The sequence below is a fragment of the Volvox carteri genome (genome assembly GCF_000143455.1).
Source record: "Volvox carteri f. nagariensis unplaced genomic scaffold VOLCAscaffold_20, whole genome shotgun sequence".
Lineage (NCBI taxonomy): Eukaryota > Viridiplantae > Chlorophyta > Chlorophyceae > Chlamydomonadales > Volvocaceae > Volvox > Volvox carteri.
Window position 1 is genome coordinate 1,085,817 of NW_003307563.1, and position 18,548 is coordinate 1,104,364.

General features: G+C 52.9%; 2 protein-coding genes across 2 annotated transcripts; one reads left to right on the forward strand and one right to left on the reverse strand.

Moving 5' to 3' along the window:
* Positions 1-8,525: 8,525 nt before the first annotated feature.
* Positions 8,526-9,546, reverse strand: VOLCADRAFT_91277 (uncharacterized protein; the record flags this gene model as incomplete). Its single annotated transcript, XM_002950813.1, has 2 exons — positions 8,526-8,645; positions 8,881-9,546. The coding sequence occupies 2 exons, from the start codon at positions 9,544-9,546 to the stop codon at positions 8,526-8,528; spliced, it is 786 nt and encodes a 261-aa protein (XP_002950859.1).
* A 3,055-nt stretch (positions 9,547-12,601) lies between these two features.
* On the forward strand, positions 12,602-15,226 carry VOLCADRAFT_117679 (uncharacterized protein; the record flags this gene model as incomplete). The annotated part of the gene is made up of 7 exons (XM_002950715.1): positions 12,602-12,712; positions 12,822-12,882; positions 13,614-13,669; positions 14,217-14,309; positions 14,577-14,657; positions 14,743-14,787; positions 15,059-15,226. 7 exons carry the CDS (start codon positions 12,602-12,604, stop codon positions 15,224-15,226), a joined length of 615 nt encoding a protein of 204 aa, XP_002950761.1.
* Positions 15,227-18,548: the final 3,322 nt, after the last annotated feature.

The window sequence follows — 18,548 nt, forward strand, 5'->3', positions numbered from 1 at the left end:
TAGAAATCCTAAGTGTATTTGGGGGGCTAGAAATCCTAAGTGTATTTGGGGGGCTAGAAATCCTAAGTGTATTTGGGGGGCTAGAAATCCTAAGTGTATTTGGGGGGCTAGAAATCCTAAGTGTATTTGGGGGGCTAGAAATCCTAAGTGTATTTGGGGGGCTAGAAATCCTAAGTGTATTTGGGGGGCTAGAAATCCTAAGTGTATTTGGGGGGCTAGAAATCCTAAGTGTATTTGGGGGGCTAGAAATCCTAAGTGTATTTGGGGGGCTAGAAATCCTAAGTGTATTTGGGGGGCGTAGAAATCCTAAGTGTATTTGGGGGGCTAGAAATCCTAAGTGTATTTGGGGGGCTAGAAATCCTAAGTGTATTTGGGGGGCTAGAAATCCTAAGTGTATTTGGGGGGCTAGAAATCCTAAGTCCGGGCAGTAAGTGATCCACGTAGATGAACAACATACAGATATACAGAGAGACATACAGAGAGCTCCTCCAACGCTTCTCCACGGCCCATACACGCCCCGCAGCCACACCCTACCCGGCCATCGGCTGCGGCGCCCGCCGACTTTCCCACCTCCTCGACTTCCTCCTCTCCTTCGTCGTCCTCATCGTAATCGTCGTCGTCTTCGTCTTCGTCGCTGATCTCGTCCCCATTCTCGTCCAGGTCGCGGTCCAGGTGACGGAGCTGGGGGCAGCGAGCCTTCAGGGCGCGGCGCAGACAATAGCGGTTGGCGTGACCTGCAGCGCAGGGGTTGCCCTCCAGCTGCAAAGCAGTAGCAGCGGCAGCAGTATCAGCAAAAATAGCGCAGTAGCAGTAGCAGCAACAATGGCGTAGTAGCAGTAGCAGCGCATCAACAAAATCCGCCGCAACAGCATCTAGCCGAAGAATGCTAACGCTGCCTAGACGATGTAATAGCCGCGTCTGCTCAGGGCCTGAACAGGGGCTGCACCCCGTTTTCGCGATACTGCGGCTTTGCAAACACGAGCTTGCTCCCGTCAAACGACCTGCCCGACCTGCGAGTTTTATTCTCTTACGTTCCTCCGCTCCTCCGTCCCCGTTCGTGAACTCCTAACGAGAACAATTTCGTCTCTAACCATTAAAGGATTGTGTTTTTCCGTCTTCCTTGGTGGTTCTTAAACCCTACCTACCCCCTCAGCCTATCATATCCCCTTAGCTCCCCCAAAGCAGCCTGGGCTCAGCAAAGTTGTTGTGATGGCACCGGACCGCACACTCGCGAAAATAATGAGAAAAGGAAGAGACGCACACACTCTGGACTCTGGAGACTACTACCACCACCACCACCACCGCCGCCGCGCCGTCGCAACCGCCGCTGTTGCAACTGTTGCTGCTTTTGCCGCCGCCATCGGCACCATCCGCGCAGGACATACATATATACATACATATATACATACATATATAATGATGTCATGTCTCCTCTCGCGGCAGGCACGATACTTTGGCAGCACGTGGTGGCAACAGAGTTGCTGCTGCGGACGGGGTTGTTGGTGTGGGGTAACGAAGCAGTGTGTGTCCAGAGCGGGGCGCTACACCCCTTCCTCAAGACGTTCGCGGCACAGGCCCTCCACTATCCGATCTTATGGGCTGCCCCCGGGCCCCCCTTGGAGATCGCTCAGTATACACGCAAGCGCTCAGCAAGCGGGGTTAGGGTCGTGCCCGCATCCTTGCCCATTAATAGCATCTCTCCCCTTCCCCCTTCCCCCTTCCCACCCCCACCTCCACCTCCGAAACGTTACATCATGGGTTCACAGCACCGCATCGACCCCGGTGCTTGTATGTATTTATGTGTGGTGGTGTCATGGTGATGTGATCATGTGACACATACACACACACAAACCCATTCATTGATTGACACCCGGCCGCCACCCCACCTTGATGAAGAGAAGACTGGCCGGCAAGGCACGCTCGTCCAGACTGGTAATCCGGTTGTACGACAGGTCCAGGAACATGAGCTGAGTCAGCTTGGACAGGCCCTCCACCTGCACACAACACCGCCAGTACGCCACAACATCTATGCGAAGGAAAAAAAGGGAAGGGCCATATTCCTAGGATGCTATCAGAGTACTCGAACCCTCTTTTCCCATCCATCCATACACCCACCCATTGGCCCGTTTGAGAAACCGCACAACCCTTTCACAGACTGCAAAACGTTCTCTACCCCAACCTCCCTTCATTATCTTTCAGTTAATAGTGACTAGGACACCCCGGTACGGCACTGCGGTGGTACGGCAGTCCTCCTAAGCCGCCGCCGCCGCCGCCGCCGGGCTCACAGGCCCGATCAGGCCCACGTCGGATTTTGGCTCAGACCGGATGCCACGAGCCGACGAGTTCAAGAGGTCAGAGGTCGGCAGGGACAGGGCACCCCCTCTCCCCACACACCCTTCCCCCGGGGCTTCCTTTCTACTGACCTTCTCTATCCGGTTATGCCCCAGCGCCAGGAACTTCAGGCCAGGGAGTGCCGCTAGCGGTCCAGTCGCGGTTAAGCGGTTGTGCTGCAGGAAGAGGTGTGTGGCGGATGTCAGTTGGCGCAGGACCTCGGTGTTGAGGGCCGCGAGTCGTTGTCGGTCCAGGCGGATGTGGGTCAGCTGCTGCAGGAAGACCTCGCTCGCGGCTCGCCGTGCAGCGCTGAGAGATGGATCGTCGGAGATGTGGGAGCGGATGATCAAGTCCTGAAGTCGCGGCGGTGGTGGTGGTGGTGGCGGTCACGGTCACGGTCACGGAGTGGGATGAGGTTGGGAATAGAATATGCTGAAAACGTAACGGAATAAAACGCCGATACAGGGAGGGGTTGTGTTGGAGGTTACATATAAGAAGCAAAGGGTCACATCGAGGCGGGAAATGGACTAGACGTGAAAATGCAGCTTGGAGGGGAGAGGGCCGGATTTGGGGCAGAAGAAGAAGGAAAAAAACGTCGAGACTCGCGATCAGGGGTTGAGGGGTTTGGAGGAATTATGTTGTGCGAGAAAGTGGGAAGTGAGCTGCTGCCGGTGTGGCGGAGGACGGGGGAGGAGGGTAGAGCGCAAGAACGAGGGGAGATAACGGATAGCCCACATCAGGAGCACGGCGGTGTGGTGAAGCAGTGCGGAATTGGAGAGGACGGCGAGGGACGTGCTGGCCCGGACGCGTGGGCTAGTGGGTTGGTAGCTGGGGGTTTGATGTGGACATGGATGAGCGCGCGTCAGGAGGGGAAGAGTAAAGCGTGCTGGGGAGAAGGGAGAGTTAATCAGTAAGCGGGCAGCCTTGCCGCCCTTGCTGGCTGTAAGGGCCAAAAGCAGGGGACGCCCGCCGACCCTTCGCACCAGAGTTAGCTCTTGGGATGAGGCGGAGTCGGCAGAGCTGATTAAAAGTTGTTTGATTTGGTCCTCGATCTCTGCCTCAGATGGTTCAACCAGCTCCGGCCCTTCCATGGCCCTGCGGGCTGGCGTAGGTGGCTGGACCTCTGCCTTGCCACCATCTCCCTTGGGCCCCGGCGACGGCTTCCTAGAGTTCAAAGGCTGAGCTCGCCCAGGTGCTGTACTCGTTCCGCTGGCAGCCTTAGTCCCGGCTGTCGCAGCGGGAGATTTTGTCGAAGCTTTCGCCGGAGAGCCAACTTTGCCAGGAGACTGCTTGTGCTGATCCGTACCCATAACTATGATTGTACTAATCAAGAAAGGGATGACGCGGTCTTACCCTGGGCCTGTCGATATCTACTTGGCATAAGAGCCGCGCCAACATTAAGCTGTGGAACGTAATGTTTTAACATAAAAGTAAAATGTCTAATCTAATATTGGATAATACAACAGAGCTCTTTGTACTAACGCTTTCCCCGCCGGAGGTCCTGCTTGCAACTCTTAAAAGTCCTATGAAGACCAAAACACGCATGCATAGAGCCAACAAAGGTCTCGCACTGGAAACTCTGGACTAACGTATCGCCAAGCAACGGAACCAGGATTTGTGCGTTGCAGTACGTCATCACGTCCTGGAAAAGGTGCGAGGGTCACTGTCGATGATGTGGGGTACTGCTGGCATATCCTGCTTGGTGCATGCCCTGCACTGTCCTTCAATAACAGCACCCCACCGGAGGTAGCCATGGTGCGGACTCAAGCAGCAGCTGGAGGGCAGGCGGCAGGTTGCGGAGCCGGCGGGGGCAACCTAACGCTGTCCGCCTGCTCCAACTGCGACGTAAATCCGCCTACCGCCAGCTAGGGTGCTATAACCAAAGGACAGTGCAGGGCATGCACCAAGCAGGACACACCAGCAGTACCCCACATCATCGACAGTGACCTTCACACCTTTCACAGGATCGGGTGACCCTGGGGCTTGGCCTGCCGCAGGACCTGCAGCTTGCCGTCCCCCTCGCCCTGCGACAGACCCTGCAGCGAATGGCCCGGACGCGTCTGCGTCTGCGCCTGCCGTGTATTGTGCAGTCCGAATTGTGCTGGGAAGGCTCTGCGAATCGTGCTGCCAATTCCCCTCCTACCAAAGGCTCTGCGAGTGGCCTCGCTGCTAATTTAAATGGCCATTCGGGTGTTTCCGATCGCCTGGGTCCGCCAAGGTTGGTTGGTTGGTTGGTTGGTTGTCCGGAAGGCGCACCAAATCGCTAGCAGCTGTCACGCTGTCACCATGGACTCTGCGACGCATGGCTTGCCGGTATCTCAGGGCCCCAACCGATAGCTGGGTTCTCTAATCCTAAATGACAGAGTCTTTTCTAATCTTAAATGATAGAGTCATATCAACTGCTAGATTAGCTTGCTTTTTTCCACTTTGCTTTTTCCTCAGGTGCCAACCGCTTTCATCAGCACTCATCAGCCAATCACCCAGGGGCAGTTTCCCCCCTGTTGCGTGCACCCCACCCTTCCCCTCTTCGGTCCCCGGCGGATGTACGCATGTTTGTATGTATGTACGCACGTATCTGGGCAACGATAAGCGAAGCACAAAATAACGACGCGAGGGCCATGGACGCGAGCGCGATGTGTATGCACCGTATGTGTAACCCCGTCTCCAGAGGCTAGAAACCAATACGGCGCGGATCGCATCATCAGACGCCGTCCGGAAGAATAGTTAAAGTACCCGCAGCTGCAGCATGTCGAGCTCGTTACTTTTGAAGTCACGTAGTCTTCGACACCAGTCGGGGAGCACAGAAAGCGCCAATGGAGGCGAAAAGGGCTTTCTTCACGTGCCGCAAAAACATCATTAGGAAACCAACCAAGCCAACTACCCTCCCTCCAAGAACACACCGCTGAAATCCCTCTCACCAGCACAGGCCTGTCTTCGCCGAGGGACAGTTTAAACACAGCCGTTGCACACAACCATCACCGCCAACAACCTCTGCAAGGTACCCCCGCCTCCGCAAGGATGGGCTGACGGTCGCCGTACCTGAAAAAGCATCCAGAAGAGCCATCAAGCCATCAGCTGCTTTTGGAATCATCTGGATATATCTAGATCTGTTGGCCAGGGTTTGGCTGCGCTTCCAAACACTACCTGTGTTGAGGGTACCGGGCATGAAAGCCTCCCCGCCGTCACATGTAATGCTTTACACAGGCACACAGGTCTCCGCGTAGCCCCATCACCAGCACTCACCCGCATAGCCAGCAGCAGTCAGCGTCATTCTTTTCCCTTATCCGCGTCCACAGCCTTGGCCAGGGCCAACAGGGGTCTGCTGATATGCTCCCCACGCCTCCCGAACGACAGTACGGTAATGTTTGTCAAGGGTTCCGTGAGACCGTACAGTACTGCAGAAAGCCCTTGCACAAGATTTCGCAGGGCGTGATGCGTTTCCATGGTGCAAGGAGCGTTTCTGTGAACGTGGAGGACGTGGGAAAAAATATATAATATACGTGTCCTTGTAAGCGTGAGTGTGAGTACCAGATATGGTGAGATGATGGGCTTTCGTATTGAGATCTATTGGTCGGCGAAGCAACCTGTGGAGTTGCTGGGCCTTCGCTGCAGGGGCCAGTCACGGCTCACGGGTGGTGCTTGGACGAACAACATTAAAGCTGTGGAGCTAGCGAGTCGTACAGCGGACCTTAGCGAGTCGTACAGCGGTTTTTCGCAGGATACGTCGAGGAGGATTTACGAGGAGTAAGGAGGTTCATGAGATCTGACCCTAACCACGTGGCCTAACCACGTGATGATAAGCCCTGGGCTGGCGTCTTGACGAATATTGGCCATGTAAGGTCGTTAGTACAAAAGTAGAACTTGTACCGGCTCTCCTTTCCTACCAACAGAGATGAACACCACGTTCCTGGAAATAAAGGTGAACGTGGCCAGCAGAATACATACATACAGATCAGGCAGGCGGCTGGCAGAGGCTAAGGCCTGACTTCTGCTCCCGGCCGACCCGGGTTCAAATTCCGCCAGCCGGCTCCCCGGGTGTTTGAGGAGTGTTGAAATGGGAGGTGGCCCCCCATCATATGGACGATGTAGGACGTGATAATATGAACTTGCGAGATGACCAGGAACTAAGTTAGTGCGCCGTTGATTCGCTAGATTTGGTTGGATGCTGGTGGTGAGTTGCCGAACCCAACGAATACATTCTGAAGTCGGATGGGGTGACGGATTAGGGTGCCCCTCTAGCAGGGGAGAGCAGGGACTGCCTCGGGAAAGGGGGCCGCTAGCGAAGTTAACCACCCTGTAACAACATACATACAGATAGACCAACTCGGTACTTTGCTTAAGGCCTTGCTTAGCGGGTCTAATATACTGTGCATCGGCGTCCTATCAAGTAATTCAACAGCTTCAATACGAGCTCTCTAGAAGCTCGGCAGTGCAAGACATCAGCGCCGAACCACCTCTCCTCCATTCCCTGGCATCACTCAGATCTCTTGACACGACAATCAACAATAACGATAACTAACATCCAACCCCCTGATGCTCCTCATCGCGCGTCGCCACACACGCGCTCTTCAATCCACATCACGACGTTCATCACGATCCCTCCTCCCCCTCTGCCTTCCCCCTTCCCCTCCATTAAAATCTAAACACCGACCAACGGGCGGAAAGACGGAGGGCCGGGAGCTCCTCGCATACTCATCGCATAAGGGCGCGCTTACCACTTATCGCAGAGACTCCGCCACAGAAAATTCCTGCTGCTGCTGCTGCTGCTGCTATTCTTTGCCTTGCAGCGAAATTTACAGGGCGGGTCAGGAAAGTATGCTGTCCATGCCGCCAGCCCGCGAGCCGCGACCGAGCCGCGACATCGCCAGCAGCCTCAAGACTCCGAGCTCTGGACGGCGTGGCGCCACAGTCGGGGCCATGACGACGCCCGCAGATCTTTGATGCCTTTTGCTGCTACTCAAGTTTTCAAGCAACTAATCAAGCACTAAGCAAACCCCAAACCTACAACCTACAACTCAAGGCACTGTACCACCCTGTAACAACATCAACTCAAGCGATACCAACCACGATTCCGGAAAAAAGGCGAGGAATGGAAAACGAAAAAGCTCTAGATAGACCAGGCAGTCAGACAAGGAAAAAGGAAGAACCCTACACTGCTTTATGCTATAGATTATTGTAAAATATATATAGCGCATTCAAAGATGAGGCCAAGGATGATGATCTGTACCTGTGCGATGAGTGCGATAAGAGATCATCAAAACTCCCCAAGTTGCCCCGTACATGCTCACATGCCCCACACGAGCAAAGCACAAACCACATAAGCACACGCACCTACCACCTAACCAAATCGGCAGCTATCCTATTGTTGTACCCTGCCTTTGCCAATACGTAGCATGGCGATGACTCTGATGATGCTCTGACTGCGTATTCTCGCATGCTTCCTTCCTTCCAAAGAAACCACAGAAACATCATCATAAAAACGTCAACTCGCTCCTTAGTATGCTCGTATTGGCAAAAAGCTGCTGCCCGCGAATGAAACCACATGCCACATCACCTTCTTCAAAGTCGTGAAGAAACCGAGACCCAAAACCCCTTCCAAAACACAAATATGCACAAAAAAGAGGCCACAGGAGAGAGATAAGGAGAGAGATAAGATTCGCACGCGCGGGCGCATATAATACAAGTAAAAATACAAAAGGAGTATGGGATCTCTTCTCTCCTCAAAACACGATTTTCATCAGCAAAATATCTCCAGTCGCAGCTGTTGCAGCAGCAGCAGCAGCATAGCAACAGCAGCAGTAGTTTTCAGCTTTCCAGCATTCCACTAACGCTTCGCTTTTATAACCGGATAAACAAGACGACAGCACAGCTCTCCATTGGGACATTTTCCACGGAGAAGAAAAAGGAAAACAACACAACAGAAACTTCCTGATGCACAGCACAGAGCTGCACCCCCCCTCAAGAGTGAAAAAAGCCGAAGAACGCCAATGAGACGCATCCAAGACCGACAACACCTCAATGTGCATGTGTTCCCGAACCCGTGCATTCGTTCATGCCAACGGCCAAACCACCAAACGCACGGCCAGGAAAGTGCAAACATACACATACACATACATACATATGCGCTCAAAATATAACCCAAACAACCCCAACAAGCTCTTTTTGACTCGGAACTTCTCAAGTCGGAACAGAGTTCATGGCCCCGCCGCGGCCTCCCGCAGCCCCGACGGCGTCTCCTCGAATTCAAGGCTCTGCCAGTCCACACCCGTAAAGAAGGGATGTTGCATGGCGCCAGCCGAGTCCAGCCGCTTGTGCTGTCGTACACACACGTACGTACGTGGAAATAAATACGCGTACATACATGCGAACATGTTGCCGGGCAAAGAGGGGGAGGAGGGAGGGAGGTACGTCACACCCTCGTTCGGTACACCGAGGAAAACACGACGAGGAAAACACACGGTGCGTTGAGAAGAAGCTGCAACGCTTGCGCAAAAATTCCAATTGCTGAACTACACACACACATACACACACACATACACACACACGTACCTGTGGCACGAGCAGTCCCTCCAGCAGCAGGTTCCGGAGCTCCTCCGAGCAACCTTCCAACCGCGGTCCATCCGACACCTGCTGATCAGAAACCATTTCGAGCATCATCGCGCCCAGACCCCACATGTCGGCCTTGGTGCCGTACGACCCGCCGCCGTACGCCGCGGCGCGCACCTCGGGAGCCGCCGTGGCGATGCGACCCGCGGGTCCGTGTGCAAGGCCGTCCTCGTCCAGGAGCTCCGCCGCGTCAAAATCCGCCAGGAGGGGGTGTCCGGATGCGGAGCGGTAGATGTTGTGGGGAGAGACATCGCGGTGCACCATACCCAATTGGTGGATGTGGGTCAGCGCCGATAATACACGTGCCGCCAGCCAGCGTATTTCGTGCTCGTCAAAGTACGGCGCGCGGCCGCCGCCGGGGCCAGACCCCGCTGTACGGCGCTGTTCGATGAGGTCGTGTAGGGAGCCCAGCGGTGCAAACTCCGTGTAGACTGCGTAGGGTGCTTTGCCGGGGTGTGAGCTGCCGTACACGCGCAGTACGAAAGGGCAGGCGGCGGCGATTTCCATGGCCGCCACCTCGCGCGCGTGGCGGGCAGCGTTGTAGCGGCGGCAGACAATGGCCTTCTGTGCGAGCTGCAGCAAGCCGCCGTCAGGCAGGTCGAGCTCCATTAGGTGCACCTCCCCCACACCACCACGTCCTAGAGGTCGCACCTGCAATATAATAATAATAATAATAATGCAAGAACAGAATCGAAGAAAGAATGGGATTTGTATATGTGACGAGTGTGATTAAAAAATAATAGCATATGTACATATATGGGACAAGTGTGCTTATGTGTGAAAAAAAAGAACAACAAGTGGCGCGAGAACGGTAGCTAACTCAAAATATTGATGAGGGAAGCACGAAATGTAGTGAAAATGTGCAATGCAAATTCGTGTGGGGTGCGCGGCAGGAGGAGCAATTGGGCGAGCTATCCATGATCAGGACGGAGGAATCCTGGAAAATGCTGCCAGAGTCAGTAGATGCGCAAAGTACGCCGTAGATCTTATGACAAGTTATGGGTGGGCCCTTTCGGAATTACGAAGGACAGAGACGACGATGCCCAACACGAACCTTGCGAGCTGGCAGTGGTTGTCCAGGGCGCAATTTCCTGAAGAGTTTCCTCAAGAAAGAAGCGTGCTCGTCGGGTAAAGGCTGGCGCACGAGGCTGCATGCGCTGGCCGTTGGCGTTGGTGCCGGCAAGAAGTGGGGATGCAAATCAAAAGAGCTGGCAATTGACAAATCAGAAAAGTTCGAGTCGATGCTAGTTCTTGGCCCGCTCGAGATGAAGGACTCGACGGGTGAGCAGGCCAGACCCTCTGGGGGCGACAATCCCAGCAGACATGTGCTGCCAACGGACTGAGCAGCCTTCTGGCGAGGGCGGGCGACAATATGAATTGCCTCGCTACGACGCTCTCGACTTGACCGAAAAAAAGCCATCACCGCCTGTGGTTCACAGTCAAGGTTCAACTAGGACGTTACGGCGTATATAATCTAGGCGATATATCGTGTTAAACCAGTGAGACTTTTGCCCATAAGCAACATCTAGAAAGAATTCAGTGCACGCATCAAATGAGAGAACCATTCCATGGCTGCACTTTCGCAAGCTGACGTGGAAATCCGCAGGAAAATCAAAACAGTCGCGCTAAAGTTGATGAAGATGCGCATTCCCACAGTTCACTCTGCTAATGGCCATGGATTACCAGCTCCGGACATACGTCGCTGCGATTTTATCATGTAACTGTTGTGTCTCGGAGGATGCCCAAGGATTCGGCCGCTGCTTCCTGTGGCAGCCTTCAGCCGTCCTTGACAACAATACTTTGAACTAGTGCACAAGGTAGATGTTGAACATTAAAAAATTTCAAGCTCGGAGGGGAAGCCCTAGTCGCTGTTGGCTGTGTGCTTTCAGGTTTGAGTGGGCATGCATTACGCATTCCAGGGCCTTTGCAATACAGCATTTTGTTTCCTGATTGCGAAAGGTTACCTTTCATTTGGATTGAAACGGTTGGAAATTGCTTTCAGCAGGAGTGGATGGAAAGTCACTTTCAGCAGAACACAGCAAAGCTTTAAATGGAACCTTAGCAAGAACGTATATAACCATTCTTGAACTCGGGAACTAGAGACAGTGCGCCTAAGGGGCTTGGGGGTTCTAGGTGTTAAGCACTGCCCTGGTATGGTGTTCGACACCTTACGAGAAAACTTCGGCTTTTCTTTCCCGGCACGCAACCCAACCTCTCCTCATGTCATGAAGCATCCCCGAGTTTTCCCCATACAAGACTTTCGGGGAAATTGCTCCATTACCCCATTCTTGGAGGACAAGTCAAGGTAGGAGGTAAACCACGTTATCCAGTAAGCGCTTCCTGCCGTCCTCCGTGGATTTGGCCATCTGTGCATCCACAGGGTAACATGGGGCGGCGCGCACAACACACATACTGCGCACAACATGTGTTCCTCTCCTTCACGAGTGAACACGTCACGTCACCTATGCATCCATGCGCTCCAGCAGCGTCAAAGCAGCCCTTTGCTACGTTGCATGCATAAAGTTGCTAAAACCACCAATCATTTTAATGATGTATGCATGTGTGTGTATGTGTGTGTGTGTGTGTGTGTGTGTGTGTGTTAAAACGTCGATCCAGGCCTGACGCTGGCCAGGGGCACATAACCGTACCCCAACGGGAACGATGAACGAAGCACTCTCCCCTAGGGGGAGGAGAGGGTCGTGCGGGGCTACTGTATCCCCCTGCTCGACTGAGGGCGCGCGACCCTGTGTCTCTACCTCATGTAATAGATGTATGTGTATGTGCGTGTACATGTTTTTCTGGTGCACCTCCCACAATCAACTCTGTGTTCAAAGCGCAGTAAATGCGGCTTTTTCTATTTGGTGCCACGTGTTGGCGCCTGGTTGCAGCTTCTTGACTGGCGTTGAACAGTCGTCACCACCCTGCCAAAATTAAACTTGCGGACGCCCGGCAGTGGAGTGATGCAGGGACTGGTAAGTGCCTGAGTTGTGTTGCTTTGCTTAATGCTGCGGATAATTTATTGCCTGGGAGGTTGGCAAACCATTGCCCTAAGCTTGTACCCTAACCCCGAGTCCGCGGTTTTCTCTTCCTTACCGCTGTGACCCTTATGATATCTGGCTGCCGCCAGCAGTGTAAGCAAGTTGGTTACGTATCCACTTGAGTTCCACAAGTGGAGAGGTGTTTCACGTCCGGTTGCTTGTGTTCTGCTGTTCACGGTCCAGCTCAAGCCCGCTCAAGGCAATTGCAATGCATTCTATCACGACGCAATACAGATCTATGCTGTCGTTCAGGTATCAGTAGCGCAGCAACCACGGTAAATTTGTTAGCTTATTCCGTTTGCCATTGGAACTGAACTTCATGGCACGCTGCGAAAGCAATAACACCTTGCATATTACATAGCGTGTTGCTAGAGAATTTCATTTCTGTATCAATAACAGTGGCGAACCTAAATTGTACTGTTACGACAAACCCACGTACACATACGGCACACGTCAATCGCTGCGAAGCTGAAAATTCGGAAGCATTTCAAATCAATTGGTGGTGTAACTATTTAGTATTCGGAGTAGTTTCTCTTACTCGTGCACCGCCGATCGCGGCGGCGGTTCTCTCGGTACGCTTGTAGCTGTCTTGCAGTCCCACGAGGCTATCGCGAGAAGTGTATAGGATGTACACAATCCAAGCCCCACCGGGGCATCCAGGCCAGCCGGCCGTGCTTATTGCCTGCGCCTTCCTTGACAAGCCTTTGACGATGGACGCGCCGGACCCCGACTTGCAAGTGAGATTTTTTCTAGGCACCTTCCAATACGTATGTCCAATCAGCTCCACGGCGGCTCCGGCGATCGGCTGTTCTTGCGGGAATAATCGTGCCATCGTGGTGTCCCCAGGCACCCATCCTCAAGGCGGAGGACCACACCGCGCATGGTACAGCCGACATCTTGCGCTACGGTGGGTAAACTTGCCTAGAATAAAATTTCATACGGTATCGACCAATTTCATACGGTATCGGCCGTCCCCGGGGTCTCTGGGATTCGGTCTTCGGTGCTTCTTGGAGACGCCATTTTGCTGGCCAGCATCTGATCATCATCGCCTCTTGTCAGCCCCAATTTTTAACCTGAGGAAAAGTGCAACTCGTGCTGTAAGTAATCGAGCATACTACTTTAAACCACACCTTTCCTCCATCCTGCAGATACTCCATCCTATATTTACACCTTTATCTGCACCCCGCATGTGCTGCTGCTACCCCAGAAAAAATTGAGGATCATAAAATGTCTGAGAAATATGTGCAGGTCATGTCAGGACGTTAAGCCGCCGGGTCCCTCCGCACCCCAGCCCTCAACCCGCGACGCTGCCAAGTACAGCACACCTCCTTGCGCAAACGCATCTGAACGCCCCTCCTCATATTTGAACCAAAATCTGTTTGGGACTTTCACAGCCTTTTCCAAACTTGCACCTTGTGCACCGCACACGTGTTACCCCGGTCTTCAAAACACCGGCTCCCCCTGCCCTCCACGCACACTCAACGCTGGACGACGGAGGTCACATCGGTACAGTTTTATTCGTGCTTCTGCTTCTGCTTGTTCCCGTATCTCAGCTTAGATTAATCTAAAAACACACACATACTCACATACACACACCGCTCCGCTAAAAAAACACACGCTTTCCCCCACACCCCGCAGTGGCCTCTCACGGCGGAGCCCTCCCCAGCACCAAGCTCTACCCGCTTGAGCTCCAGGTGAGTCCAGAGAGGGAGGCGAAGCCAAGGAGAGCGACTGGCAGATGACTTCAAACAATAAAAAAATAATAATGACGACGACAATGATGATGAAATTAGCAGTAGTAGCTTTTGGGGTTTTTCGGTGGGTTTTTCGGAAATTGGGTTTTGTGGATTCGGGAGATCTGGTTCCGGAGATATGAGTCGTTTTGGGGTTACTTCCAAGTATTATCATTATCACCCATCTTGCCAGTGGGAAGTGTTTGGCTGTAACCCACATCGCGCGACGTCCGAGCTCCAGTAAGCAGCATCCCCATTCTCTCCGTCCCGCTCTGCCACCCCGGCTCGTTGTTTATGACGGCTTAACGACTTGCTGAGAATGTCTCTCTCCTGAGGACGTCATCATGGTCTTCATGGTGGTGGTGATCTCCGCCTCCTCACCCCTCTATCTCTGGTATCTGCTTCATTCGCCAGTACCCGTTCGTCTTACCCCCCCACCACCCTTACTCCCACCAGTCTTACCCTCACCACCCTTACCCCCACCAACCCCACCACCCCGGCCCCGCAGGGCTCCATCGACAAGTGGTTGCAGCTAGCTGCCAGCTGTGAGGCCGCGGCGCTGGCCTGGGTGGAGCCGTTCGCAGCCAAGGCGGATGACGCGGTGGGCCAGGGAACAGGGGCCAGGGAACAGGGGCCAGGGAACAGGGGCCAGGGGGGCGAGGCCGGTTCGGGTCGGGTCGGGGCGGAGGAGAGGTGCTCCTGGATAAAAGGAAAAGATATTACATGTCCAAAAATAGTTGTATATTACGCATCCTCGTTGTCGTAAGACACCTGTTGGGGATAAACTGTCGACCCCTAGTTTCTTGGGAGTCCGCTTCTTCCCTCCTCCCCACCTGCCCCTCCACCTGCCCCTCTAACTGCCCCTCAGGCCCGTGAAGCCGCCAAGTCCGATGTGACCACCGCCCTGGAGCAGCTGAAGGTGGACCTCATGGCGGGGAATGAGTTCCTGGTGGGTGGGGTGGGGTGGGGGGTTTGGAGGAGGATGGGAAAGGGGTGTGTGGCTTTGTTGTGTGTTTGTGGTTCCACCGACCCAGGCGGGTGACCTCTTAACTCGGATTAAGGTAATCAGGACAGCGCGGGTAAGGGGGGTAGTCCCTCTTGACGGTTGGCTAGGCCGGATGCCGGATGCTGGGTTAGGGTCCCCCGGAAAGCGCGGCCGGCCTCCGATTGTATAGCCGGTATAGCTACACACCGGTGGGTGCCTCTCCGCCTAGAGTACCTCCTTAAGAGTCGCCAACCTGAGATCCTCCGTTTTTGTCCGCTTCCACACACACATACATACACACACGCGCGCGCGGCGGCGGCGGCGGCGGTGGCGGCGGCGGCGGCGCGGCCTGCCCTCGTGTGCAGTTGGGCGACTCCCTGACCCTGGCTGACGTGGCGGTGGCGGCCGCGCTGACGCCGCTGTTCCAGTCGGTGCTGGGCCGGCAGCTGCAGCGGCACTTTGCCCCCGTGGTGGACTGGCTGGGCCGCTGCCAGAAGCTGCCGCAGTTCGAGAAGGCGCTAGGTGCGGAATAGGGGGGGCACCCCCCCGCGGATGCGGGGAGGCGGGGGGTCTTGCTCAGCGCTAGGAGGTGAATTGGCGGGTGGTGGTGTTGTGTGGTGCGTGTGGGAGGGGGGAAGGGGGGAAGGGAGGGGAAAGACGAACCGCACGCGATTGAAGCTGCTGCCAGAGCAAGATAGTAGCAACCGAAAGAACTGACCGAAAGGCGTCCGTGGCGACTATGACGAAAAAAAGGCTGAATAGTATAGCCAAACCGTAAACTAGTAGGTGTAGAAAAGTAGTGAAGGGGGCGATAAAAATACGGTAGCGGAACTAAAGATTTTACAAATTAAATAATTATTTGCATGCGGTAAAATGTTTTGGCAAAATTCAGAGTCTTTCTGTAAAATCTTTAGTTCCCGGGAGGGAATTCGGAGCGATGCCGTAAAATACATATGGCCCTTCACGCACAACAGGCTTTTGGCACTACCTCTTATACTATTTTATACAGAATATTGTAACATATCACTATATCAACCTATTTCTGGCAGCAGCATGGGCAAGCGCAAGCTCACCAAACACCGCTTCATTGACAAGCTGCCGGCCATACCATACCATGTACGGCAATGCTCTCGCGTCCTTCATCAATCATAAGAATTCTGCGGCTGCTACAGAATGGTGGATGTTTGGAGGCCGTGTCACGGTGGCTTGGCTTCCAGATGGGGGTTTACAATTCGGAGATTCTTAGTTTGAGACGTGTCGTGATGATTCTCATAGCCCCTTATGCGTGAGAGGGAGGCGGGCAGTGGTGTTGCATGGTTGGGTAGCTCTGCGGGCCGGTAAAATCCCAGGAAATCATCCAGAGTACCGTAAAATCTTGGCAAAATCCGCCAGCATGCGGTAAAATACTTCGTTCCGTAAAATATATTAAAATCCATAATTTTGCGGTAAAATCTTTATTTTGTAAAATCTTTAGTTCCGCTACGGTAGTGCTGACGTAAAAGTGGCGTAAAGTTGCTGGCCAGGAGAGAAAGCTGCATTGCTGATACTGAAAGGCTGCCGGTATGCAAGTGCTCCTCCCAACCCCCCAAAAAAACTAGAACGCGCGACTGACCCGACCGACCCAATTAAACTATTCCGGCTAGCCTACCGACGCCAACGCGAAATACCAAAGAAGCTCGAACCACCTTTTGGACTCACCTGGCCAGGCCGCCGAAGTAGTGGCAAAAGGCACATGCAAAAACAAAAGGGTAACAAAGAGGTGAGGCGGGTGCGATAAAGGACAAGGGGACATGCAAATGCTGCTGAGGAATAGTAGTAGCTGGCTGGCTGATTTGAAATTTTGACTGAAAAGGGAAATGAAAGGAAAAGGAAACGCTTAAGGAAGGAGAAAACAAAGCGAAGTGTCGTACCGGATGAGAGAATGATGACGCAATGAACAAAAATAAAAAACAAAGAAACAACAAAAAAAGAAACAAAAAAAGAAACAAAAAACAAAGAACAGTGCGTGGGTCGGGGCCACATATGGCTCCCGCCAAACCGTGCGCACCAGGAGCATTTGCATGCAGCTCCGTGGTGCCTAGAAAAGAAAAGAGTAAACGTAAGAGGGGCAGGGAAAGAAGAAGTACAAAAAACTAAGGGCAGGGTAGAGGGGAAGGAGAATAAGGAAATTTTGACTGAAAAGGGAAATGAAAGGAAAAGGAAACGCTTAAGGAAGGAGAAAACAAAGCGAAGTGTCGTACCGGATGAGAGAATGATGACGCAATGAACAAAAATAAAAAACAAAGAAACAACAAAAAAAGAAACAAAAAAAGAAACAAAAAACAAAGAACAGTGCGTGGGTCGGGGCCACATATGGCTCCCGCCAAACCGTGCGCACCAGGAGCATTTGCATGCAGCTCCGTGGTGCCTAGAAAAGAAAAGAGTAAACGTAAGAGGGGCAGGGAAAGAAGAAGTACAAAAAACTAAGGGCAGGGTAGAGGGGAAGGAGAATAAGGAAGTAGGGTATGAAGCAGGTGAAAGGAAAAGGAAACGCTTAAGGAAGGAGAAAACAAAGCGAAGTGTCGTACCGGATGAGGGAATGATGACGCAATGAACAAAAATAAAAAACAAAGAAACAACAAAAAAAGAAACAAAAAAAGAAACAAAAAACAAAGAACAGTGCGTGGGTCGGGGCCACATATGGCTCCCGCCAAACCGTGCGCACCAGGAGCATTTGCATGCAGCTCCGTGGTGCCTAGAAAAGAAAAGAGTAAACGTAAGAGGGGCAGGGAAAGAAGCAGTACAAAAAACTAAGGGCAGGGTAGAGGGGAAGGAGAATAAGGAAGTAGGGTATGAAGCAGGTGAAAGGAAGGAAACGATAGGAAGGAGACGCCATTAGCGGAGGTGAAAACAAAGCATGAGTTGTGCCAGGAACAAAAATGTAAAACACATGAACACAAAAAAAAACCGAGAAAACCAAACAACAAAAAGAAACAAAAGGAGAAACAAAAAAGACGCATAATTGTGAGCGTCCGTGATATTACGCTGTAGTCTACGGAATTGGCTGATGAAAATATTTCGTTTTGCTGCTTCATTAACGGACGAGGAAGAATGCACAAAGCGCGAAAGGCGAATATCTGAAAAAGCTGATTGCTGTAGCTTATCATAAAGATGTGTATCATACCAACTACAGCCGTTACGAACGGAATGGACTAAAAGGATATCTAAGAATGGTGTTTTATTAAGGGGGTGTTGCTGAACTGGAATTTCAAGCTGATGGGGGTAAATACCTCGCAAGGAGTTGGTTCCCACTGACTCGGATAGGTAAAAAAGGAGGGAAGAAAGATGTGGGTTTCCCAGGGAGAGGAGGTCATCGAGGTACCGTTTAGTGAACTGAAAAGATTTAAGTATAATTTTATTAAGGGAAGAGGTAGTAGAGGAGTAAAATTGCTGTAAGAATCTATATTCGTGCCAAGCGAGGAACAGATTCGCAATATAAGGGGCCGGGGATATCCCCATGGGAATACCGCAGATTTGTTGCACGAGGTGCGGGCCAAAGCGAATGAAAGTAGCAGAGAAAAGCGCAGTAAGGAGGGTAACCAGGTCGTGGACCGAGAAGTACACGGTCTGGGAACCATCGGCGTATGAAGAGTAACGGTGTGCAGGGGTAGGACCTTCACAATATTCGGCGGTGAAGGAAGGGAGGGCGGCACCAGGTTTGGGGAAATCTGGTAAACGGGCTGGGAGGGGAGGTTTAGCAGCCCCGATAGTGCCATGGACGAACGTTGCACAACGCTCGTCTGGAGAGGGGCGTTTTTCATCACTCAGGTGCATAATTTTTGGTTGGTTTCGGAGCAGCGGGGTGTGCAGTGAAGA